This window comes from Catharus ustulatus, chromosome 14 (genome assembly GCF_009819885.2).
Source record: "Catharus ustulatus isolate bCatUst1 chromosome 14, bCatUst1.pri.v2, whole genome shotgun sequence".
NCBI lineage: Eukaryota > Metazoa > Chordata > Aves > Passeriformes > Turdidae > Catharus > Catharus ustulatus.
Genome location: NC_046234.1, coordinates 133,647 through 157,679, shown reverse-complemented (window position 1 = coordinate 157,679; position 24,033 = coordinate 133,647). Strand labels below are relative to the sequence as shown.

The 24,033-nt window shown below is 50.9% G+C and overlaps 2 protein-coding genes across 12 annotated transcripts in view; both read left to right on the top strand.

Annotated features, from left to right (window-relative positions):
- The window catches only part of PHKA1 (phosphorylase kinase regulatory subunit alpha 1), a 21,128-nt gene extending 16,445 nt beyond the window's left edge, over positions 1-4,683 (top strand). For all 3 annotated transcript variants that reach the window (XM_033072355.1, XM_033072356.2, XM_033072354.2), the window contains 5 exons: positions 270-314; positions 561-731; positions 1,264-1,317; positions 1,454-1,654; positions 1,916-4,683. In XM_033072355.1, the coding sequence (XP_032928246.1) occupies positions 270-314; positions 561-731; positions 1,264-1,317; positions 1,454-1,654; positions 1,916-2,089 (645 nt within the window). In that variant the 3' untranslated portion in view covers positions 2,090-4,683. The remainder of the gene's footprint in view (positions 1-269; positions 315-560; positions 732-1,263; positions 1,318-1,453; positions 1,655-1,915) is intronic.
- On the top strand, positions 1,981-24,033 carry HDAC8 (histone deacetylase 8). 9 transcript variants are annotated; one of them, XM_033072360.1, is made up of 12 exons: positions 1,981-2,043; positions 5,331-5,383; positions 6,056-6,190; positions 6,761-6,891; positions 8,435-8,576; positions 11,365-11,492; positions 14,182-14,259; positions 14,646-14,754; positions 16,315-16,487; positions 18,117-18,211; positions 20,360-20,465; positions 21,518-24,033. In XM_033072360.1, the coding sequence occupies exons 2-12, from the start codon at positions 5,337-5,339 to the stop codon at positions 21,538-21,540; spliced, it is 1,167 nt and encodes a 388-aa protein (XP_032928251.1). In that variant the 5' UTR covers positions 1,981-2,043; positions 5,331-5,336; the 3' UTR covers positions 21,541-24,033. The 9 variants fall into 9 exon arrangements, 6 of the variants coding, with proteins under 6 accessions (XP_032928251.1, XP_032928249.1, XP_032928253.1 ...); XR_004419427.1 differs by lacking the exons at positions 1,981-2,043; positions 20,360-20,465; positions 21,518-24,033 and adding exons at positions 4,763-4,919; positions 16,671-16,820; positions 17,517-17,566 and having other exon boundaries at positions 18,117-18,203; XM_033072358.1 differs by lacking the exon at positions 1,981-2,043 and adding an exon at positions 4,772-4,919.

The window sequence follows — 24,033 nt, the reverse complement described above, 5'->3', positions numbered from 1 at the left end:
GACTAAATCACTGCCCATACCAGTGACCAGCAGAGCAGTAGCAGTCCTGCTCCTGTGTGCAGGCCCACACAAACCCACTGCTGCTGCAGCCCTGGCATGTGCAGTCCTCTGCAGCTTTCCTTTCAAAACTCCCTGTCTCTAGCCAACCCTGGCCCTGCGATAACTGCCCTCTGACCTGATCCTGATCTGTACTGCTGCTGCTCTGTTTGCTGTGACTGCTGCCCTGTTCTGGCATTGTCTCATTTCCATCTCTCCCTTTTCTTCTTCAGCCACTCAGTTTGCAGTCCAGGGACACCGACCTCAAGTCATTTCTGGTAACCTGTGTTTGTTGGCTGCTCACATGGGGTCTGTCCTGTTCATGGTTGCAGGAAGGAGCTGTGCTGTGGGGAGTGCTGTAGGGGGCTGGGGCCATAGGATGGGCTTTGTTGGGGGCAGGGGGTGGCAGCTCTGTCCTGGGAATGAGGCTGGAGAACCACAAATGCTTGAGCAGCAGCAGGCTGGGTTCCTGTGGGATATTTAACTTTGCAGCAGTCTCTGTGGTTCTTGTTTTGTCTGCCCAGTCTGCTGGGCACACAGAGCTGCTGGGCAAGGACTCCTTTTCAAGCATGCTAGAAGACCAGGGCAATAAGGACAGCCGGCAGGGACAGTGGCAGCGGAGGCGCCGGCTGGATGGGGCCCTTAACCGTGTTCCTGTGGGCTTCTACCAGAAGGTGTGGAAGGTCCTGCAGAAGGTGAGTTAAACATCAGCTGGTGCCTCTCCATGCATGTGAGTCTCTGGTCCCAGGCACCAGTCTTGCCAGGAGGACTTAGACACTCAGGGCTGGTCCCTGATGTTGTGTAGATATGTGCTTCATAGACAAGGCCTGTAGTTGACCTTGAAAAGCTGTGGAAGACATGCACTTGCCTTGTAGTCTTGTGGGATCTACCTCAGACTGCACCTTGCAGAGGTGAGCTGGAGTCTGCTCAGGTGCTTCATGCATCAGGCAGACAAGGGCATGGCTGGAGCCACAGCTGAAGGTGCTCTGGGCAGAGCCCATACTCAGCATGGTGAGCCAGGGAACAGAGTCCCATGCAGGGGGGTTCTGGCTGACTCTGAACTGATTAGAAAGAAGTGATGGTATATGGAGTCAGGAGGTGGAGCTGGAGTGTTATGGGCAGCATGCACCAGTGCTCACATGGGAGCAAGTTTGTGGTCTGGACCTGTGTATCTTAGCATGGTGCTTCTCCAAGCCATAACCATCATCTCTCCTCCTTGTTCTGCAGTGCCACGGCCTCTCTGTGGAAGGCTTTGTTCTTCCCTCCTCAACAACCAGAGAGGTAGGAGTTAATGTGAATGGGGAATGGGGCACATGAGTTGTTGTGTGCTGGTTACCCTGGGTGACTGCCCAGCATAGCTCAGGAATTGAGCAGGTGATACAGTGCTCTACGTACACTTCTTTCTACTCCCTCACAGATGACCCCAGGGGAAATGAAGTTTGCTGTGCATGTGGAGTCTGTCCTCAACCGTGTGCCCCAGCCAGAGTACAGGCAGCTGCTGGTGGAAGCCATCTTAGTGCTCACTATGCTTGTGGACATGGAGGTGCACACCATTGGTGGCATCATAGCTGTGGAAAAGATCTTGCACATAGCCAATGACCTCTTCTATGAGGAGCAGGTAGGGACCAGGCCTCACCCATGGCTGCTGGCTACATTCCTTAGAGCTGTGCAGGGCTCACCCATTTGTTGAGCCCTGTCTGTTGTCCCCGTTGTGTTCATGGGGCACAGCAAAGCTGTAGTGTCTTCCTCCCATTGCTCATCATCAATGAGTGCACTCATTGTCACACTGACTGCAACAGAGGATGCTTAGGATGGAAGCCGATAAGGGGGTTGCCTTTATTCCTAATGATGCCTTTCTGCTTCCCTGTCCAAAATCCAGAAAGCCCTGGGCGCTGAGGAGCACATGCTGGAGAGGGATCCTTCAACAGGCATCTGCAGCCTGCTGTATGACAGTGCACCGAGCGGCCGGTTTGGCACCATGACCTACCTGTCCAAGTCGGTGGCCTTGTACGTGTACGACTTTCTGCCCACAGATGGCTGTTCCATGCAGTAGCTCTTGCAGTTCCTCACTGGGTTGAACATGCTCTGGGATGGTTGTTTCATACAGCCTGTAAAGATGAACACTGGGTTAGTTTGCAAGGCAGCCATCTCTCCTCACAGCCCTTGCCTCTTGGTGGGTGAGCAGCCCTCTGAGGAACTCCACAGGAGGCATGTCCTAAACTGAGGTGTGCCTGTGTGGCCTGCAGAGCAAGGGAAAGGCTGAGCTTTGATGCGTGCTTGTGTTAGAAGGTTCTGTCTGCATGACTCCTCCTGAACCATTACCCCTGGAAAGACCTCCGTTTCAGGGAATTGGAAAGGGCTCCCCTGACCAGACCTGTGTGCTCAGAATTACAATGCTCTCTGACCAGCTCACACTCTCCCTGCCTCCAGCAGGTTTGCAGTTTTTAACCTCTTCTGTGCTGCTTTTTATTCCAAATCTGGCAGGATTTATGCTAGTGTAGGCTGAGGTTCTTGCTCTTCCTGCTGCTGATGGAAAAGTTTTGAGAGAAGAATAGGGGATGGTGCCTGATCCTTTCCCTCAGCACATCCAAAATCAATATGCTCCAGCACAGCCACAGCTGTGGTGCTTGGAAGCAGGCAGCCCATCATCCCCTGCTGGGTGTCCTGTGTGCAGAGCTGGGGAGGTTGTGGTAGCCAGGATCCCTTTTACCTCCAAGCTGCTAGTACAGGGCTTCTGGCTGGCTGTGACATGCCAGTATCAGCCCCTCTGTGCCATCTACTCTATCCCTGGCAGCGGTGCTAGTGGCCAAGTCACAGGTTCCTGAATTCTCGTGCCCTGTGAAGCAGCTCTGAGGTGGCTACTTGGTATTACCTGTGCAATCAAAACCATGCTTTTAATGCTCATCTCTGCTTCTGCCCCATCTCCCACAGCCTGGCACAGAGAGGGTTGGGGATAGAGTGGATCCCTGCTCTAATCTATACTGCAGGTCAGCCCCCACTCTGGGTGGTGCAGTTGGATTGATGAGGTCAGGCACACATACCACAAAGTGGTGAAGGAAGTGGGGTTCCCTTTTGGCTCTCTGGTTCACCTTCCTAAGACTTCAGGTGTGCTCTAGTACACTCAGCACATTGAGCAACAGGCCAAGAATTGTCACTCACACCCTCTGACCTTGCGATGTCCCACAGCTTGTCACAGGCCAGCCTGATATCACCTGTGTCCCTCTCCAAGACTGGTTTACAGCTGTCAATGAGCACAGCTCTGAGCAAAGACCCCCTTCTCCTTTGGGAAAGGTTGATCCATCTAAGATACTTCAAAAAGTATTAAAAAACTGAAATTCGGACAGTGACATCAGCCACCAAGCCATATATTCAATAGACTGAGTAATGTCACTGCCCACAACTGGAAGGACAGATGCAAGAACCTATGTTCCAGAATCCCTTACCAACCACCTCCAGGCCCTGATATCTCCTTTGATTGCACTTGGACTATGAGTTGCAGTTTCATTGCCACCTGCTTGGAAGAGCAGGTGTGGCTAACAGTCTGAAGTTGAAGCCGGCTGGGAAGTTTCCTAGTGTGCTTAACCTGGGCCCCAGGGTGGGAACAGACTTCCCTGAGAGTACTGTCTGTGTGGCATATTGGACCCTCAGAAAGGCGTCACCTACAACTCTAACCCATCTTTCTCATGGAGGTGGATATGGTCTGGGGGCGTCACAGCCATGGCAATACATCTGGTGTAGATGGACTAACATCCACATCATCCATTGCCTGGCCTTCCATGTGAGAGCTTCATACCTGCTGTACAGAGCCATGGCGGGAGGCAAAGTAGGCAAGGAGGGGGTTTGGCTCCAACCACTCCTTTCCTTTAAGTTACTGCCTTCACCTGGCAAGAGAGGATACAGGATGCCCTTGAACCTGTGCATGTGACTGTATGGAAGATCGTGCTATGAAAAGCCAGTGTCCATAAAGGAGACAGAGGAGTCCTGCAACTTTATCCAAAGGGAGAGTCCACTGGGACATCATCCCGTGGAATATTCTCTCTCGAGGCTTCAGAGAGTGCAGCCTCTTTTTGGCCTAAACTCTTGGCCACATGTTGCCCTCTTCCTTACTCCATTGGCTGAGGTAGTAGGAAGGTACAGTCTTGCCGAATGCCTACTAGGTATTCTCCCCTTGAGTCTGTCATTTTCCTCCAAAGTTCAGAAACTGAGGCTTGTGTGGACCCATTTGTCTGTTGCAGGAGTCATATTGTCTGAGTTCTGTAACAAACCTGTGGCTTGAAGTGGGTAGAAACATTAAGACCCATGTCTAAGACGTTAACATTCATACCCTCAACCATGGAATTGTTTGTAAAGACATTAGCACACATCTTTCCTGTAATGGCTAATCCCTCCCTGTGTGACCCCTGCTCCCATCAAGGGAGCCTTGAAGGGCCCGAACCCCTGCCGGGCGCTTCCTTCTCACCCGAGGGACCCGGTGGGAACTGCGGGGGTTCGGGGAGCCCGGCACTTCCTGAGGTGCAGCTCCTTAAGCAGGGCGGGTGCCGCGTGGGGGACTGCGGGCAGGCCATGGGCCTTTTAAGATTACATTCGTAGAGCATAAACACCATCCCGAGCTGCGTGGGGGCCCCAATAAAAATGTCTCTGACACTAGTTGGCAGCCTGTTCTTACGCGGCCGGGCCAGGGGATGGAGAGTGGCAGGGCGGGCCTACAGCTCCCGGCACGCCGCGGGGCCGGAACTGCCGGTCCTGGCGCGCCCTGACCAACGGCCTTGCGGGTGCTGGTCCCGCCTGCGCCGGCTCCGATGGCGGCGGTGCCGCCGCCGGTCTACGTATACAGCCCGGAGTACGTGGCCCTCTGCGACTCCCTCTGCAAAGTGCCCAAGCGGGTCAGCGCCGCGGTGGGGGCGAGGGGGCGCGGGGAGCACAGCGGTGAGGCCCGGGCGCGGAGGCAGCCGGCGCCGGGCACGGCGGTAGGAAAGGAGAAAGCGGGAGAAACGAGCGGCCCCAGCAGGAGGAGTGTGGGGTTAGAGTGAGGAGGGCCCATCTGTGCGTTCACATCGCCCCCGGCAGCGGGATTCGGACACTGAAGCGACGCTTCCTTTCCCGGGAAGCCGTCCGCTTCTGCCCGGGATACCAGAAAGGAAGGTCCTTTCACACGGCATGGGCACAGGCCGGAGATGGGACCCGGGCAGGGAAAGTCACTACTGGGAGGAATCTGAGCCTCGCCTTGTCCGCGAGTCCTTGGGCCGCCGGTTGCTGGCTGTCTCCTACTCTCACAGTCTTATTCTTCTTTTTAGGCCAGCATGGTGCACTCACTGATTGAAGCGTATTGCTTACTTGATCAGATGAAGTAAGTGCTCCCGTTTTCTGTGAAGAGATGTTTTATTCTCCACTAAGATTTGGAAAGTGCTGAGTAACTCCAGGTTTCACACTGTCCCTGCTGGCAGCATGATTATAGGAGCCCCCATAGTGCGTATTGCCACGATTAAAGGAAAGTGTTTGTTTTGCTACATGGACACGATTACAGTAATTTTGGCAGGTGTAATTCGTTGTTACCCTCCTGGTCTGGTGGAGCACTTATAGCCTCATGCCTTCTTTACAGTAGAGTGTGTGTCACCCTAATGCTTGGGGCTCTGAGCAGGGTGACAGCCTTGGTGCTGCTCCAGATCCACTGATCAGTCAGTCCTGATGCAGAGAGGGACCATGTTCTTTTGCTATGTTGTCATTGACTGGGAGACTTTTTGTGAGGTCTGCATGCTGTTCAGGAGAGAAGACCAGATGAGATCTGGGGCAGAAAAGTGTGAGACCTCCTGCCTCATTTGGCTCTTAATGTTGGAGCATATGAAGGGAAAAAAAAAAAGAAAGACGTAGCTTAGCCTCTCTTGTGAAGCATCTCGTAAAATCTTTTTAAAAATATCCTTCAGTTCAGCACAGCCAGAAGGTCCTTTTGAGACTTCTTTTTTAAACAATTTTTGTTTTCTGGCAGAGTGTGTTTGGGAAGTGGCTGCAGGTATTGTTACAGATCAGACCTGAAGGACTGTTGGCCCTTGCATGGGGTGAGAAGCATCGGGGCCAGCCTGGAGCTGGGAGCTTCCTGTGTTCTTCCTGTAGTGATGGAGCTGTGCTGCACTGCCTGTGTGTGCTCCCAGTGTCCAAGGTTTGGAGTGGGTTCAGTGTGTTGCAGGATTTGTTTAGATATACTGCAAAGCACCCAGACCCAGGAAAGTGCTGTGCAAGTTGCTGGGAACAGTGACAGTCTGTGCTTTGATGCAGGTCACAGCATGCGAGAGGCATTGTGCAGCTCCTGATCCAGGCTGAGGTCCTGCCACAGTGCTTTGCTGAGCCTGAGCATTTCCCTTCATTAGTTTTTCTGTGTGTAACCTGAATGTTGGATATGCTGGGGATTGCACAAACTGAGAGAACATGCAGAAAAGGGAAAAAAACTTGAAGAAAAGAGAGAAGGTTAATGCAGGCAGCACCTGCAGGTGTTCTTCACTATGGTGGGGACCACAGGCAGTGCCAAGCCAGGGGCAAGGCCTGCTCCTGCTCAGCTGGGTGGCTTTCTCACTGGAGTGACAGTCCTGTGCAAGAGGAAGAGGGAGTTTCATTTGCTTTTACAATAGTAACAGACAAAAGAAGGCTCCTAGGGTAAAGGTTAAAGCTGGACATTCCAGCTGAGCTCTGATGCCTCTTGCCCTGATATGCTCCCTTCTTCCTCTCTGCCTAGGATAGTTAAGCCAAAAGTGGCCTCCATGGAGGAAATGGCAAGTTTCCACACAGATGCTTACCTGCAGCACCTGCAGAAGGTCAGTGAGGAGGGGGATGATGACCACCCGGAGTCTGTGGAGTATGGACTGGGTAAGGATACGCATCTTCAGCAAGGGATTAGTTGAGTGCCAGGGCCAGGATGTTTTTTGCTGGAGCTGCAGTTAGAGGGATGATCTCAGGGGGATGCTGGGCTTGGTTTTGGAAGGAAACATTCTTTGACGGGCTGTTGCTGAACCTCAGCAGCCATCTGACAGGCTGGTACCTTCCCATTGTGCCAGCAGAGGGTACAACTAGCCTCACTTTGCTGCTCTGTGCAGCTTAGCCTTTCTCTTGCTGAATGGGGCTGGTGCCCTTTGCTGCTGCTCTGAGGCTCTGGAACTGGATAAAAGACCCTGACACTATGTTTGCACTGGAGCTGTGACTGGCTGCAAGCCTGCTGTGGGGAGGGCATGTGTGAACAGTGGCCTGGAGCTGTAGTGACCAGAGCAGCTGCTGTCTGGTGATTTATATCTGGAGCAGAGAGCTCTTGCCCTCTTGGACCTGAGACAGCTTGAGCAATGCAGCAGGTAAAGCAGGTGAGATGGCTATGGGCACTGTCTTGGTCTCAGGAATGGGAGGAGTGACCCAAAACAGAGGGAGAGGTGCAGATTCTGTGCTGATCAGTGTCCCTTAGACTATGTTACATTCCTCAAGCTGCTCTGTCTACAGGAAGACAAGCAGCCCTGTTGTCGCGCTTTGTGGGCAGCAGCTGCAGGGAGGCTTATGTGGGACTAAGTGAAGATCATGTTATAGATACAGATCTACAGCTTACCTAGGCTTGACTTGTTTGTGGATGTCCATTTTTAGGGAAGAGGTATGTCCGTGACCGTGCCAGGGCTTTTCTGGTCAAGTAGCCAGAGACCTGAAAGTAGTTTTTTGTGAGATTGATGTGAGGCACCAGTAGGTTTGGCAAGCCAGACAAAGAACTCAGAAGTTGGTTCAGGACACATTTTTAATGGACTGAAAACGTTTGGATTGCTGCTTTTTGTGGTGGGTTGATTTTTGTGGTGTGGGTGGGTTTTTTTTTTTTTGCCGGGTGTTCACCAAGATGCATTCTCTCCTTGCCCTCAACAGGGGGTAGAAAATACAGTGGAAGAGATCATGTTGAGGTGCATAAGAGACTCTACATAGGGAAATTAATTCATTTTATGCCAATTAATAATGGAGTAGGATAGTGAGAATTCAAAATAAACTGAAATCACTATCCCCTTCATCCACCTTTCTTCCCAGACTCAACTTCACTCGCAGCTCTTCTGCTTTTCCCTCAAGCAGTGTAAGGGGACAGAGAATGGGGGTTGTGTTCAGTTCACATGTCTCTGCTGCTTCTTCCTCCTCACTCTTGCCCTGCGTATGTGTGTGGTCCCTCCCACAGGACACGGTCTTCCATGAACTTTTCCAGTGTGGGTCTTTCCTATGGGTAGCCATTTTTCAAGAACTTCTCTAGTATCGATCCTCTGTGGGATCAGTTCTTCAGGAACAGGCTGCTCCAGGCTGGGTCAGTCTTGAAGCCTCAAACAAAAGGAATGTGGTTCCCCTGGAGGAAAAGACCTGCTTTGTCTGACAGGCAGACTCTTACCTGGACTCTTACCTGCAGGTTACGACTGTCCAGCCACTGAAGGGATCTTTGAATATGCAGCAGCCGTGGGAGGAGCCACCATCACTGCAGCCCAGTGCCTGCTGGACGGCAAGTGCAAGGTAGCAATTAACTGGCCTGGAGGGTGGCATCATGCAAAGAAGTAAGAAAACAACCTCTTCCCTTGTGTTTTCTCATCTGATGTCTAAACCCTGCTTCCTGGCTTCCAGCTTCTCTGCAAACCCTCAGGGTGCAATGATCCAGTTGGAAGAGAAAGCAAGGTGTGAGGGAAGGCAGGAGATAGAGCAGAAAGAAACAGAGCAGGACAGAGGCCTCAGAGGAGGCAGGTCACTGCCCAGTGCTAGTCGTGTCACTGTCAAGTGCTGCAGAGCAGGTCTGGGGTAGGTGTACGTCATAGTCTCAGGAAGCTCAAGTAAGAATGTATTTTGTGAAGTCCATGGAGAAGCACAGTGAAGAGACAAACAATTTATATCCCTGCCAGTTTGGAGCACAGTAGAAATATGGTGACAAATTGTTTTGTATGGCTTTTGGGTTTCTTAATAAGATGTTTGAAACAGTGCAGGAATGACCTTGGGTTTTCCCATGCTCCATTGGGAGCTGTTTCCTGTGAGCTCTAACATCAGTAATGATCTTCCAGCACAACAGGAGAGGAAGTAAAAATTCTGTCCCTGAATCTTGTGGTTCTGTAGTGGTAAAATAATTTGTTTCCATCCCATTTTCCATGGAAGTATGTTTTATTTAACTTCTCCCCACCTACCAAAACATGGGGCCTCTTTGCATTGTAGACAAGACACCACCTTTCCTTGTTCAGAGCCAGCTGGTATTTGCAGTGCTGTTCTGTGTCCCTGGGGAGCCTCAGGAATTCTCATGGGCCTGTGTCTAACCCTGGCAGCTTGTACACACATGTGCAGATGTCTTGCTCTGGTGACTTTTCTGACCTGGCAGAGGAGCTCTGGAGATCTAACAGTGGTGTGCAAGTGCCAGCCATACCACCACCTTAGCCCATTTTCTGGTGGGTGCTTGGCTGCAAATGGCTTTAGCTGCAGCTTGCTGTGAAAGGAGGCTTGCACTTGGCAGAGCCGAGCTCTTACTCTTTGCAGAACCAATGGCTTTTGGGAAATCTCCTGTTATCTTCTGTTTGGGTTGAATGGCTTAAAGAATGCCTGTAATGAAAAAAGTCTTAGCAGTGTTGCTGCTGCTGAGCTATTAGCACTGTTCTGGGAAGCAAAGAGTCTGTTTAAAAAAAAAAAAAAGACATTTAATACTCGCTGATCCCAATGGAGTTTTCCCAGTCACCCCAGTAACTTGTTGTATGATGCTTCAGGGTAGATGCCAGCCCAGTGTGAAGGTCCAGCCAGACTGACAGTGAACTGCAGGTGCTTGGTTCTAGGACCTGTGCCCTAGCAAAATACATTCCTTTTGTCCAAAAACACCCGCTGTCTGGTGATTTAGTTGCTTTCCAGGGTCCTAAAGGTAGGAGTGACCTAGGGCTTTGGAAGCTCTTGGTTCAGAGGATGCCTTTGGGGTTGAGGGTAAAATGCTGAGTAAGTGCCTTTTCTCAAGCCAGTGTCACTCTCCCTTTTGGCAGTGACACTCAGGGCTTTGCTGGGTGGGTTTAGGGCAGTATGGGGGATCCCAAGTGCTGAGCTGCAGCTCCAACACTGCTTTGCTTTTGACTGTTGTCCTCTGATTGGCCTTGAGTTTCAGAGGTGTGTATTACAGCATGGAGAGAGTGCCCCAAGACATGGAATAGTTCACTTTGTTTCCTTGTGGGCTGTAAGGGAGGGGAGAAGTACATAATCATAGTTGAGTCAGATATTCAGAATACCTGTTAACGCCTCCGTTTTCAGCATTACTGTAAATGAACAGAGGCACTGGGAAACACCTGGGCTCCACGGCACTTGCAGAGAGTGAAAGCAAGTGTGGTTCTGCCAGTCCTGGCTTCCTCTTCACTGTTCCCAGCTGTTGCTGAGCAGGAACTGTCAGGGAAAATGAGCTGAGTGCTCTAACTGGAAGTCAAGAGGAATTTGCCAGAGGTGCATCTTGTATCCTGATATAATGTGTGGAGAAGGGATTTGGCTACTCCTGTTGCAAAGTATAAAGCTTCGCTTTAAAATGACTGTTCAAGGCAGATTGAAGAATGCATGTGATCTGGTGCTAAGTGGTGATGTAGACTGGACTTTGGAGTGAGGCTGGAGTAGGGGGTCAGGAAACTTTCTTGTTCCTTTGATGCCAGCAAGTAAGCTGTCCCTGATGAATGTCAGCGATAAATCTTTCCATGGTTTACCAGTGTTCTGTTTAGCTGCTTGGACTCTCTCCTGGCTGAGCCCAGGAGCTGTATCATGAGGAACTGCATGTGGGACGTCCCATTTGCATTTTCCTGGGAAGAGAAAGGAGGGAGTTGCTTTAGGAAGAGGCTTAACCTTCATAGCCTGAGACTTTAGAATAGTAGGAGAATCCTATGACTGCCTTGGACCTGCCTTTCACTGTCAGGACCTTCCTAGGAGCTATGACCCAGACAGCAGGGTTGAAGTGGCTGCCTGTCTATGCCTGTCTAGAACTCACAGGAAAATGGCCAAGGGGACTGTCCTCTTGCCTCAGAGAGAGAATGGGTTTGAGTGGCTCTGAACTTCTTTAAAATGTCTCAGGTGCAGAAAGCTAGCATTTTATTTGTTCAACAGTGCAATGGTCAGGTACCCCCCCACAGGCCAGGGTCTCTCTGCAACAGAGCCCAGAGCTGAGAAGCACAAGCAGTCCTGTTCTCTGTGCTTCCCACTCATGCTTTGAGTTTCTCCTGACCCATCTCTCTCTGCTGGGCCTTGGCTGAGTTTTCATACTCCTCTGTGCCCCTGTGAAGTGGACACTTGCAAAGTCAAAGTGAGAATGCTGGGATCAGTGGTGATTGCATTGGCAATATTCAATGTCCACAGACATTGTTTTCACAGGGATGAAGCTTCTGGCTTCTGTTACCTGAATGACGCTGTCTTGGGGATCCTGCGGCTGCGCCAGAAATTTGACCGTGTCCTTTATATCGATTTGGATTTGCATCATGGGGATGGTAAGACAGAGCAAAGGCTGCAAACAGCACAACTGCACAGACTCAGGGAGGGATGGGAGAAGTCAAGGCCTGTCTGCACAGCAGGGCTTTACTTGTTGCAACAGCCATGGCTTTGGCTCCTTTTGGTGCAGTTGAGTTCCCTCAATCCATTTTTGCCTTGTCCTACTTTAGAGACTTGCCTTGTGCTGCTCTTGAGACCTCTCTTGTAGGTCTGGGCAGAAGTCTTATACCTAAAGCAACAGATAATATATCTCAGTCTCCCATCCAAGGCAGAGCAGTTGCTGACAGGGTTTAATGGTTTAAAGGTCCATTGCAAGGGAGAAGCAGCCAGTAGTAAACAGTGGTTTTTAAAAAAGGCTTGGTGCTATAAATCTAGAGCCAGAGCTGGCCTTGCCAAAACTGCTCCCTCCTTCAGGGACATTATTTCTACACCATTTAATATTTCCTGCTCTTCTAAATTTAATGATGTGTTTCATTTTGTTCCGTTTTCTCCCTGCATTTGGTTTCTGTTAAGTTGCCTATTACAGTAATTTCACGAATACAAGCCGCACCATTTTGATTAAAATTTTGCTCCCACACCAGAAATGCAGCTTATACTCAGGAGCGGCTAATATGGGAATAATTTTCTGACGTTTACAACCCCAGAAGTGCCAGCCAGGGTGCAGAGCCGAGCACCTGCCAGTAAAACCCAGGATTTCACGATTGTTACAAATTGGCTACTGTGTTACGCGGCGGGTGGGGCCAGCTCCGCGCTGGCAGCGTGGGGGGAGGGAGGGAGGCAGGGGAGTTCCCTCCTTCAGGTCGGGGAGAGGCAGGGGGCTCTGTACTGACATCCCCACGGTTCGGGGAGGAGGCGGGGGCTCCGTGCTGCCATCCCCACGGCCCGTGGGGTAAGCGGGGCGCTCCAGCCCCCACCTGCCGCGGCAGAAGCAGGCAGGCTCCACCCTCGCCCTCCGCCGCCGCGGCGGGAGTGGGGGGTGCTCCGTCCCTGCCCGCTGCGGGAGCGGGGGGTGCTCCGTCCCCACCTGCCACCGCGGGGCAGCGCCGGGCCGGGGCAAGCGAGCCCAGAGGCGGCGGCCAGCCCCGAGCAGCCCCACCAAACTGGGCCACCTGGCCCCGTCAGCAGCCCCGAGCGGGCCGAGCCTGCACAGCCTGAGCCGAGCCAGTAAACCCCACCATGCCGCGATTCTGTTACTATTTGGCAACTTTGTTGCACGCGGGTCCTCGCTGCGAACGACAGAGCGGCTTATACTCGGGTGCGGCTTATTTATGGACAAAGAACGAAATGTTTGCCAACACCCAGAGATGCGGCTTATAGTCCTTGCGGCTTGTATTGTTAAAATTACTGTACAGTAAATTCACGAATACGAGCCGCACTGAGTATAAGCCGCATCGCCGGGTGTTGGCAAACATTTTGCTCTTTGTCCATAAATAAGCCGCACCCGAGTATAAGCCGCTCTGTCGTTCGCAGCGAGGACCCGCGTGCAACAAAGTTGCCAAATAGTAACAGAACCGCGGCAGGGTGGGGTTTACTGGCTCGGCTCGGGCCATGAGGGCTCGGGGCTACCGACAGGGCTGGGTGGCCCAGCTCCGCACTGCCGCTTGGCGGGGCTGCTCGGGGCCAGCCGCCGCCACCACTGGGCTCAGTCACCTCGGCCCGGCGCTGCCCCGTGGCGGCAGGGGGGGCACAGAGCCTGCCAGCACCTGCGGCGGCGATGGGACGCAGGGATGTAGCCTGCCTGCTCCTGCGGCGGCGGCATGCGGGGATGGGAGTCCCCCGAGCCGCAGGGCCAAGCAGGAGAGAGCTGCCCCGCCTTCCCCCGAGCCGCGGGGCCAAGCAGGAGAGAGCCCCTGCTTCCCCCGAGCTGCAGGGCTAAGCAGGAGAGAGCTGCCCCTGCTTCCCCCGAGCCGCGGGGCCAAGCAGGAGAGAGCCCCGCCTTCCCCCAAGCTGCAGGGCTAAGCAGGAAGGAGCTGCCCCGCCTTCCCCAGCCCCTGTGCTGCCTGCACGGAGCAGCTCCACCCGTGGCGCAACAGAGTAACAATTTGTAACAATCGCAAAATGCCGGCTTTTACTGGCAAGTTGCTCGACTCAGCACCTCGGTTTCCACTTCTGGAGGTGGAAATGTCAGAAAATTATTCACATATTAGCCGCTCCTGAGTATTAGCCGCATTTCCGGTGTGGGAGCCAAATTTTAGTCAAAATGGTGCGGCTTGTATTTGTGAAATAACTGTACTTTTTTTTTCCCTCTCCACACCCGCTATTTTAATGTGTCTTTAAGGAAAAGGCACGTTGAACCACAGCAGCATTGAGAAAAAGTAAGAGAGCCCAGTAGCACTGGTTGTAATCAGAGCCAAGCTCTGGCCAAGGCAGCCCTGCTCAGATCCCTCTCCCAGCTTCACAGGCCTAGCAGCACAGGCAAGTGCTACTGCCATGGGTAGTGATGTGAGATATTGAGATCCATTTAGTACTGATTAGCATGAGACCTGCCAGATTCATGGCAGTTGTGATCTTTGCTGCGGTTGAACTGTGGATTGAGGATGTATTTATTGAGCCACATCTGTATTTCTACTTTGCTCATGCTACTCTCTCTCTGCTTGCTGCCCTGTGTGTATCAAGCAACTCTGTGCGTTCAGACTCTGTCATTTATATAAATGATGCATGAAAGCTTTCTTTTCTCCTTCTTAATAGGAGTCGAGGATGCCTTTAGTTTCACCTCGAAAGTCATGACTGTTTCTCTGCACAAATTTTCACCAGGATTTTTCCCAGGCAAGTTGAACTTGCAAGGTTTGTGCTCATTTGGTTCATGTGTCACTGGTGAGGCCTCAATAAACACAAGTCCTGTCACTGCTGTCCAACCGACATGTCTTACTGCCTCTTCTCTCGACCCAGGAGAAGGAAGAGAGGGGGCACTGCGTGTTTAGCATTTCCCCCTTTCTGGTTTAGCTGAGCTCTAGGCAGAGCCCCTTTGATGCTGCGTGGCAGAATTGGGTGAAGGAGAGATCTGGGTCCCTCCACCCCGCCTTTTGTGGTGATGGCAAGTGGACTTCTCCATAATCATGCCGAATGTCCTGGTTCTCAGCTTGCCTTTGAGACACCCCACACATCGCTGCTGCTCTGCTTTCCCTCCTAATTGGGATGTTTCTCTTGTGCAGGCACTGGTGATGTGACAGATGTTGGCCTGGGAAAAGGTCGCTATTACAGCGTGAATGTGCCCATTCAAGATGGCATTCGGGATGAAAAATATTACCAGATCTGTGAATCGTAAGCCCTCTTGCTCCGATACAGCTGACTTGGATGGGATCTTTGAGAATAAGATACTACACAGCTTAGTATTTTAAATTACAGTCCTTTCTTAAGGCTTGACCCTTCCCCTGTTGCAGCCTTTGATTACAATGAACATGGACTGTAAGTACTCAGAGGTCTTGTCTGAATCCTTAAGCAAACTGAATATACAGAGACTTTGTGGGTAGTTGGAGGGGTCTCTGCCACAGGTCAACCTATCTCCTTAGATACACCTCCACAGTTTATCTAAGAGAGTGAGAAGGGACAAGTATTTTTTAGCTGTGGACTTAGGGCTAGAAGTTTTTTATTCAAGTGAGTGCTCTGAATTCTGACTGTGGGACATATGCTTGGGGCTTAGCTAAAAGCGTTTTCCTAGCACCTTCTGTCTGTGCTGGAAGAATGAAAGGCTGAAGGCTAAATATCTGACAGTGACAGAGGTGCCTCCTGGTAGTCCCTTCTGTCCCTCAGCTGATGGTCGACCTCACAAACTGTTGTCCATGTCAAAACTGGGCTGCAGGGCTTGTTCTTTTCCAGGAGAGAGGCATCTCAGTGCAGGGCTACAGTGCTACCACGTCCACCTGTAACATTTGAGGGCTGAAACCTCTCTAAACTTGTGGACCAGTAGTGCAGTCGTGGAGGCCAAGCCTTCTGCTGCCTAATTGGTGCCTGCCATTGCTGGGGCAGAGCAGCCCTCTTTGAGCTGGAGAACATGCTTCTGAAAGGCAGCTCTAGGGGCTGAGATGGGTCAGGAACCCACTCAGGAGCCTGCTGCATGCATTCACAGCTGAAGGACATCATAACCTACCATCGGTTTCAGGCTGTGTATTGCTAAAGCTTCTGCAAAGAGACTTAGAGATCTCTTTCAGTTCTGTCCAGGCTGGGAGGCAGTCACAGGCATGACTGTGGATGTCTCATCGAGCTGTCATTTGAGGGTGATTGCCTGTACTTCCCAAAATCATGATGGACTTGAAACATGAAGCTCTGTCCAATTCAGGTTTTTGCAGGCTCACTACACCCCACACAGAGCTTTTCCTCATAGTTTTGCCTCAAGAGCCATATACAAGAGAGGAGAGTAAGATCCTAGGCAGAGCCTTCGTCTTTTTCTCCTGTCCTCTCCTGTCCTGTCCTGGTGAGAGGTGTCTGAGAGTTCAGGATTGTTGTTTTGCCAGACCCGGATTTCCACCATGACTTTCACAGGGCGGGAAAGCCCCTGGATTGTCCTGCAGCCAAAAGGCAGACTGTGTAAATGTGGAATTTGATGCTGCCACTAAACTGGTGAGAACTAGATCCCCCTCTGCCATGTTATCAGTGGTGCTTTTATGTTCATCAGCCTTTTGATAGGTGCTCTGAGAGCTAGACTTGCTGTGGAGAGGTAGAAGGCTAACTAGGAACAGAGGTAGTGTAACTGCTATGAGTTGGGTGGAAGCAGAGAATGCAGAAACCTTGAGAGGCATTGGTGGATCTGAGGGACCAGGGCCATGCCACTGGCATTCCTCTGAGCCATGCTGGCATTAACTGGACTGCTCCTCCTCTCCCCAGAGTGCTGGAGGAGGTATATGCTGCCTTCAACCCTGATGCAGTTGTGCTGCAGCTGGGGGCAGACACCATTGCTGGAGACCCCATGTGCTCCTTCAACATGACACCTGAGGGAGTGGGCAAGTGCCTCAAGTATGTCCTGCAGTGGCAGCTGGCAACTCTTGTCCTCGGAGGAGGTGAGTGCATCCTGCTGTTCTGAGAGAAATATGTTTGTCCTCCTGTGACCCTGCTTTCAGTGCCTGCCTGCCCTTGGGCTCAGCACTGGCAAGGGTTTAGCAGGTTGACTGCTGGGCAGTGTCAGGAGGACACACTGTGGCACACTACTGTTTTCTCACACCTGAAATCCTTGATACTGACAGGTACAAGTCTCAATCCTGACTCAAGTCTTGAGTTAAAAGCTGCGTGGCTCCTCTGGAGAAGAGGAGAGGCCAACAAACTGACCCTGACATCTCAGTGACACCTCTGATTCCCATCTCTTCTGATCAGCCCTTTGGTGCTTCTCTTTAAAAGTGAGCACTGTGTTCCCAAATCTGTCTTGGGTACCTGGTGATGAATGGTTTCATTAAGATTCAAGCAGGGGCTTGGGACAAGGCCTGATTGCCTGCAGGGCTCTGATACCCAGTGAAAGCTAAGCTGGACTTATCTCTGCTGTGCTGCCTAACCAGCTGCTTGTCCAGTGGGGAAAGCACAGTACAGGCTTTATGTTAACAGAGCATTTCAGAACAACAAAAGTCACTGTGTGTCAGGGAAAGCCCCTGAGCTCCATGATTGGAGCTGCATCACCTCTAGGTGTTGTCCTTTTCGAGATGGGGGAAATCAGGTACAGCTTATTAAGGCTAAAATTTTATGTGCCTTATGCCCTTTGTTTTGGAAAGGTTATGAGTGTTCAGTCCTGCTGTGGTTTGTCTGTGAGTGTGCTGGAGATGTCACCTTTCAGACAAAACCCAAAACTTCTTTTAAAAAATGATTGACTGTGTGTTACTTGTGAAAATACCAAAGGAGTGTCTCACCACTGCAGCATATGGAAGCATTTGAAGTGGAAATTGGGGGAGAAGTAAAAAAAATCAGGGATAAAGCCCCACAACAACCAATGCAAATAGAAGGGAATATTGAAAGATATGATCTCTCTGTCTTGTCAAAGCACTTTCTTCCTTTACTATTCTAGTCATCTTTTCTGGAAAAAAACTTACCTGAGTCTCTTGCAGGATTGCTTTCAGCTAAGGTTTCTCCTTGTGGGCTCATGTTCCATTACTGTGTAGGTAACCATTTCCTGCTCACTGTGAAATCTCATTTTCATGTAAAGCAGTTGCAAGTTGTAGTGATGAGTTTTACGTTTGTCCTCTCAAACATGATGATGCTGAAGAGCTCACCAGTGTATGGCTGGGCCTGCATGTTTTGCTTTATAGGTCAAAGGCTGGTTTTAAAAAACAGGAAGCCCCCATTTCTGCTGCAGCCTGCCACTTGTGAATGGCTCTCATTTTTGCCAGTAGGGACCCCAGTGCATGGGACTGGGAGCTCATCCTGGGTCTGAGATGGTGGTTGGAGGACCAACCTCTGCCACCCTGGATGTAACTGGGGTTCTGTTTGAGCAGTTGGCTCTTGCATACAGTGTCATTCAGACCTGGCCTTGTGTAGCCAGCAGGTGCAGAAGGCAGATTTGGGGCATGGCTTTAGTGGATGAAATAAGCTGAATTCATGTAACCCGCACACAGTGGCCTCATGATTTATTCCTTGCACTTAAATCTTTTTCTCTTTTCCCTTTCCCCACTCTTCCTCTTCAAAATTCCAATTTTTGCTGGAAACAGGAGGTTACAACCTTGCCAACACGGCCCGCTGCTGGACATACTTGACTGGGGTCATCCTTGGGCGAACACTGTCCTCTGAGATCCCTGATCATGAGGTAACACTTTGGAAAACTCTGCCTTCTCTTTGTAGAAGAAGCCAGTTGTTCTGCCTAATCCACACACCTAGCTTGCCCCTCAGTCCTGTTTTGTGAAGATACTTATGTAACAATAGTGCCCTGACCTAGCAGTATGATGAGTGCTTGTGCCCAATATCAGAGGCTGGCTGCAGCTTTCTGTGAGGGGTCTCACATGCCAATAAACTGCAATCTCAGATAGTTACAGAGAGGATGGACAGAAGGATTCTCTGGTTTGCTCAAAGAGCTCTTTAGGATGTGCCTTTTGCCTTTCTCGAGGCTTTAATTTTTTTTTCAGCTGCAGTTTGAGTAGTCACAGTTCCTGTTGCTCTGCTTTCCTCCTCCTCCCCCTGAGGGTTCTGTGTTGTGACGAACAGTGTAGGGTGAAGAGTGGCCAGGGCCCAGCACACTCCGATAAGTTGCTCTTCTCTGGAGCTGACATAGCTCTCACCTTGCAAATGCTCTCTCTCTCCATCAGGGTCCTGTAGTAGTTGTACAGAGGTGAACTTCCAAACCAATGGAGCAGAGAATTTACCCCAGAAATTGGCCCATTTTCTCCCACATTCTATGCCACTTACGGCTATCCACCCTTGGGGCAGATCTTTGAATGACCTTCTAGAAATCTCTGTCCTGACTCTAAGCATGGTGGAGACTCCCCTGACTCTAAACATGTTATAAACTATACTGAGGACACATATATGAGAGGCATAACAACAAGAATATGCTTCTGTAACATCCAAAGGGAATTCAGAATTCTCAAAAGCTGTTGTAACGGGCCTGAAGGAGGCAGAGAGGATGACAAGCTGGGGAAAATCATCCTCTTCAGGCTGAGTACTATTATTAATGGACTACTAAAGGTAGCACCTAAGGTAAGGGTAGGAGAGGAACACTGAATACACATCCCAAATAACCTTTATTGCCCTTGTTAACATTACTGATATCACACAGTACAGCAAAAAACCAATCCTGATCCCTCTCCCTGCTCTGAAGAATATCATCACAAGGAACATATATGCTCACACGTATGTACCACACCTACATGAACAGACCAAACAACATTGTCACCAATGGTTCTGTACCTAATATGAACAAATGCTTAGAATCAGATTTGTTTCCAACCCACTCTGGGCACATCTGTTATGTCAACCCTTTGTGCCCCAGACTGGGTACTAGTTAAGGTTGTCTTAGGAATGGTATTCTCCAATTCAGTGCTTCTGCTAAGAGCATGCACTGTTCCCGCTGCCCCCTCTAATTGGAGGCACAAAGGGTAAAGTTGAAATAAGAACAGTTTACTGAACAGTAACAGCAACAGCAACAATACTAATGACAGAGGGAACAAGAAAAGAAACAGTTCACACAGAAACGCCACTGCCCCCTGACAATAGACAATACTGCACAGCTCCCTCTGCCACTTTATTTCAGCTGGAAGAAATCCCTTTTCTCTGGAAGAATCCCTTTCTCCTGCCCTCAACAATGACATGAGGTGGTGTAGAATAACCTCTGTGTCCTGGCTATTCCTCCTCCCAGCTACTGCAAAAACTGACCCTGTTTTGGCCAGAATCATGACACAACATGATACAATATGACACGACGGCTGTCAGTAACCTGTGATTCTGCTTCAGCGAGTCAACCCCATGTGCTGCAGATGTCCTGCATGCTGTCTGAGCACTTAGCCAAGAGACACAGTATTCTTGCAGCACACTGATTTTTTTTCCTTTCCCAGGTGTTTCACAGTCACGTCAATGCAGTAGTGTTCAGCAAGGTGGGAGGTGAACAGTAGGATATGTGATTACAGCACTTGAAATTTAATTTTAAAAAATCCCATTTGCAGGTAACTATATGTAAAATGAGTGCCAACAGCTTTCCCAAATAAAGCATTGGGATAGGCATTTGATTGCTTTTGACTGCTACACTGGGGTCTGTTTCCCATCTCTTGAACCGGGAAGCAGTTGAAAATTCCAGGTGGACACAGACACTGCTGAAGTACCACCTTGATGTAGTGAAGCTACATGTGGCCCTTAGGTAGAGAAATGCTTTTTTGTCTTTTTACGAACAGGTACCCATGGGGAGCCCTCCCTCTAGCTTCAGCTTTCAGAGACCTCTCTGCTGACTTTCTTCTCTTTCCTGCAGTTCTTCACAGAGTATGGTCCTGATTATGTGCTGGAGATTACACCAAGCTGCAGACCAGACCGCAATGAGACACAGAGAATTCAAGAAATTCTGAACTCTATCAAAGGTGAGTGTTGTCCAAACCAACACTCCTACTTCAGGCTCACAGGTTTTTTTTTAGAGGGGGCTTCAGAAGAGCTCATTGGAAACTTTCTCACTGACTGGAAAGATGAACCACATTCACTTGGCTGCTCATTGGTGCACAATGTCATTTGCCTCCCACATCCCTTGGGATTTTCAGGGTTGATGGGAACAGAGTTATGGGTCCCTGTAGCAAAAGTTGCCATTTCCTTTGCTCTGGCTGGGCAGGGGAGCATGGGGCCTTGTCATTGTTGGAATCATAGAACAGCTCAGGTTCTAAGGGACTTCAAATATCATCTGGTCCAAACTTCCAAAGGAAAGAGAGCATAGACAAGATTATCTAGAAACCTGTCCAGTCGCATCCTGAAAACTTGACACTGGGGCCTCTACCACATCCCTGGGGAGTTTCCTCCAGTGTTTGATTGTTCTCACTGTAAAAAAACATGCTTAAGGTGAAACCTCTCCTAGTGCAACTCACACCTGTTGTCCCTTGTCCTTCTCCATGTAGCTCCTTTTGAAGAGAGAGCACTGTCTTGCATTGTGCTGGTGTTAGAAGTAGGGTAGGAAGTGAAATGGCCTCTGGGTGTCCATTCCCAAGAACAGGCCAATCCTAGGGAGAGGACATCCCCTCCTTGGGGACCTGTCCAAGAAGGTAGGAGGAACAGCATCACTCCAGAGCTGGGAGGGAGGGCTGTGCACTCCTGTGTGTGAGTCCAGCCTGAAAGGAGGACCAAGGCAGCAGGGAGTGAGCAGGGAGTGAGCATGTGCCTCTTGGATGCTGGTCCACAAATCCCAAAACAGCATTCAGCATTGTGAAAACAGTGGCAGGTCCCCTGTGGTAATTTCCAAAGCTTGGCTCAAACAAGAGCAGAAGCCTCTGCAAAGGGAGTGAGAGGTCAGCAGGAACTGAGATCTGTGCTGAGGCTGGAATTCCCATATCATGGCCCATTAGGCATGGGAGTAACACCCCTTGCCAGGCCCCTCCACCAGCCTAAAATATCAGTGGAAATATCCTCTTCTGCTTCCTTTTATTTGCAGGGAATCTGAAGCACATTGTTTAGCAGAAAAGGAAGGCTCAGGCAAGAGCATTTCCTGTGGAGAAGACAGCATATTTATGTGAACAACAGGTGAAATTTGTGGCTGCAGGGAAACATTCGGCAAAAGTACTGTTGGTTGGTTTATTTTTTTTTTCCTCTTTAAAGAAGAAAAGCTGCTGCATGCCACGAGCACCGTGGCTCTCCCCAGACAGGAGTGTGGACCCTCCAACCACAGCCTTCCAGTGCTGGCAGAGCCTCCCCTGCTCCTTTCTCTTTCCTTTTTTAATACCACAGTTTGTTCTTGCAACTGCTTTTAAATGTATTTTAAGAGAGGGGCTACTCAGAGCGGTGAGCCCTCCCCAGCTGGAGCCCAGTCCTGTGTTATCTACCTGGCAGGGCCACAGCCTCATAGCTGCCCACTTGAGAAGTACAGCCTGAGGGCTACCCTGGGGCACCCACAGAAAGGCACAGCCATTGTGTTTTTAACTGAGAATTTTTAAAAAATAAAATACTTGACATATTCCTTCAGCCCCTTCCTTTCTTCTTCAACCCACCCTGCTTTGCCACTGCTATTTTCCACAGCACCCTGCCACCACTGTAGAGCCATTTGTGAGCTCCTGAAACTCTGCACAGAGGGGCCAGACCCTGGAGAGCCTCTCAAGAGTGTCGAGGGAGATGCAGGGCATTGTGGCAGCTCCTGTCCTGGGAGATCCTGGATGAATTTCCAGATGCTCTGGTGCTCCATGAGAGCTGCCATAAGATGTCTCAGCAAGGGAACAGGTATACAGGTATCTGGGGCAGATCTCTCCTAGTGCCAGGGGCCATGGAGCCTGGCCTCTGCTGCCCTTGTCCCCTCATTCTCCTGACCCATGGACTTTTTATTGTGCTGGGTTTTTTAAAGATGTCCAGTCACTGTGGGAAAGCATATTTCCTGTGGCTTTAATTAGATTATGCTGGAAGAAACAGTAAGACAAAGGGGCTCCAAGCCTGGCCTTGTCTTTGTGTTTTGCTCTGTTGGTTTTTACTGCAGATTGAAATAACAGGAAATCTGGTGTGGAGATAGGTGAGCAGGATGTGGATCCCATGACTCCTGACCCCTTGCCTACTTCCATGTACCCCTGGCACCTGGTGTGGTGTGACCAGTCTTGTGTCGTAACAGCTGGCAGGAGACTGGTGCTGCCACTGCCTCAGCAAAGGATCCCAGTGTCTGGGGGGGATGTCAGGATTGGGGAATGCCCATCCAGGGAAAAAGGTGAGGAATGAGAGAGTAGAGAAGCTGGCTAGCTGCTGTTTCTGACCGACCTCAGGGCCCCATGTGCTCTGACCCCCAGGCAGACTGCCCTGTGAGCTGTGGGAGCTATTTCAGGAACACAGCTGGGAAAATAGCCAATTGGAAACGTCACAAGTGTCAAGTGTTGTGGCTTTAGGTGAGGTGCCTCTTGGGTGGAAATCCCTACATCCCCCATCCAGAAGTGGGATATGCCCGCCTTGCCGCACACGCAAGCGCAGGGGTAAGCCGGGGCGCTCTCCAGTTCCCTTCCTGTCTGGCTGCGTCGCTGGAGCCCACCCGCCCGGGACAGCCCGCGCCCCTCTGTGCGCTGCCGTATCCTAGTAGACACCGGAGATGAGCTGTTTCCAGTCCCCTCCCCGGAGCGATCCTGCGCTGCTACCCCTTCGGGGCTGAGGAGGTGCCGGCGGTAGGGCCTGCTCCCCGCCTCTGTGGCCCTCCCAGGCAGGTTCCATCTCCTGGTCAACTTGTGCCTGCAGAAGCTCCACGTCCACAAGTGCGTCGCGGAGAGAGTCCGGAGCCCGGCTCGCCTGGGACTTGGGGACGCAGCCCCGGGACGCGGGGAGCCGCCGCCTCCAGGCCGCTGGTCCCGGCCTCATGGACTCGGACCCGGTAGACTAGGTGCTCGGGGCGCTGCTGGTGGAGCTTGGCTTCAACAGGACACACGAGCTGCTGGAGCTCTGGCTCGGTCACCACGAGCTCGACTCCCGGACCTGCTGGCCGGCTACTGAGGCTGGAGCGCGGCTGGGCCGGGGGGCTCGTACCTCACCCCAGCGGTGAGCAGCGTCCCGGCTGCACCAGGCACCAGGAACGCTCGGAACACGGCCGAGAGTGGGAAGGGGCGGGAGAAGGAGTTTGGGCCGTGCTGCCTGTCCCAAAATGCGCAGGCAAAGCTGCCGTGTAATAAAATCTGGAAGGATCGTTGTTCTGTCGGCTGTGGCCCTTGTCCGTTTCGGCGAAGAACTTTGTGTGAAGCAGCCCTTGGTGGAAGGAGGGTGGGTGCCCCACAGCTTCAGTGCATCTTCTCGGCTTATGATTTTCCCATCCTGTTGTTGAAAATTATACAACTTTCTTAGTAAATTTTCTAATTAAAATTTCTAATTAATTGTTTTAATCAATCATGAACAGTGTAATTTTCCACTGTAGCCAAGCATTTAGTGAGGTTTGTCATAAGCTGTGCTATTTCCTAGGCCGGGAAAATTAATAAAACTTAAATTTTGCTAAACCAA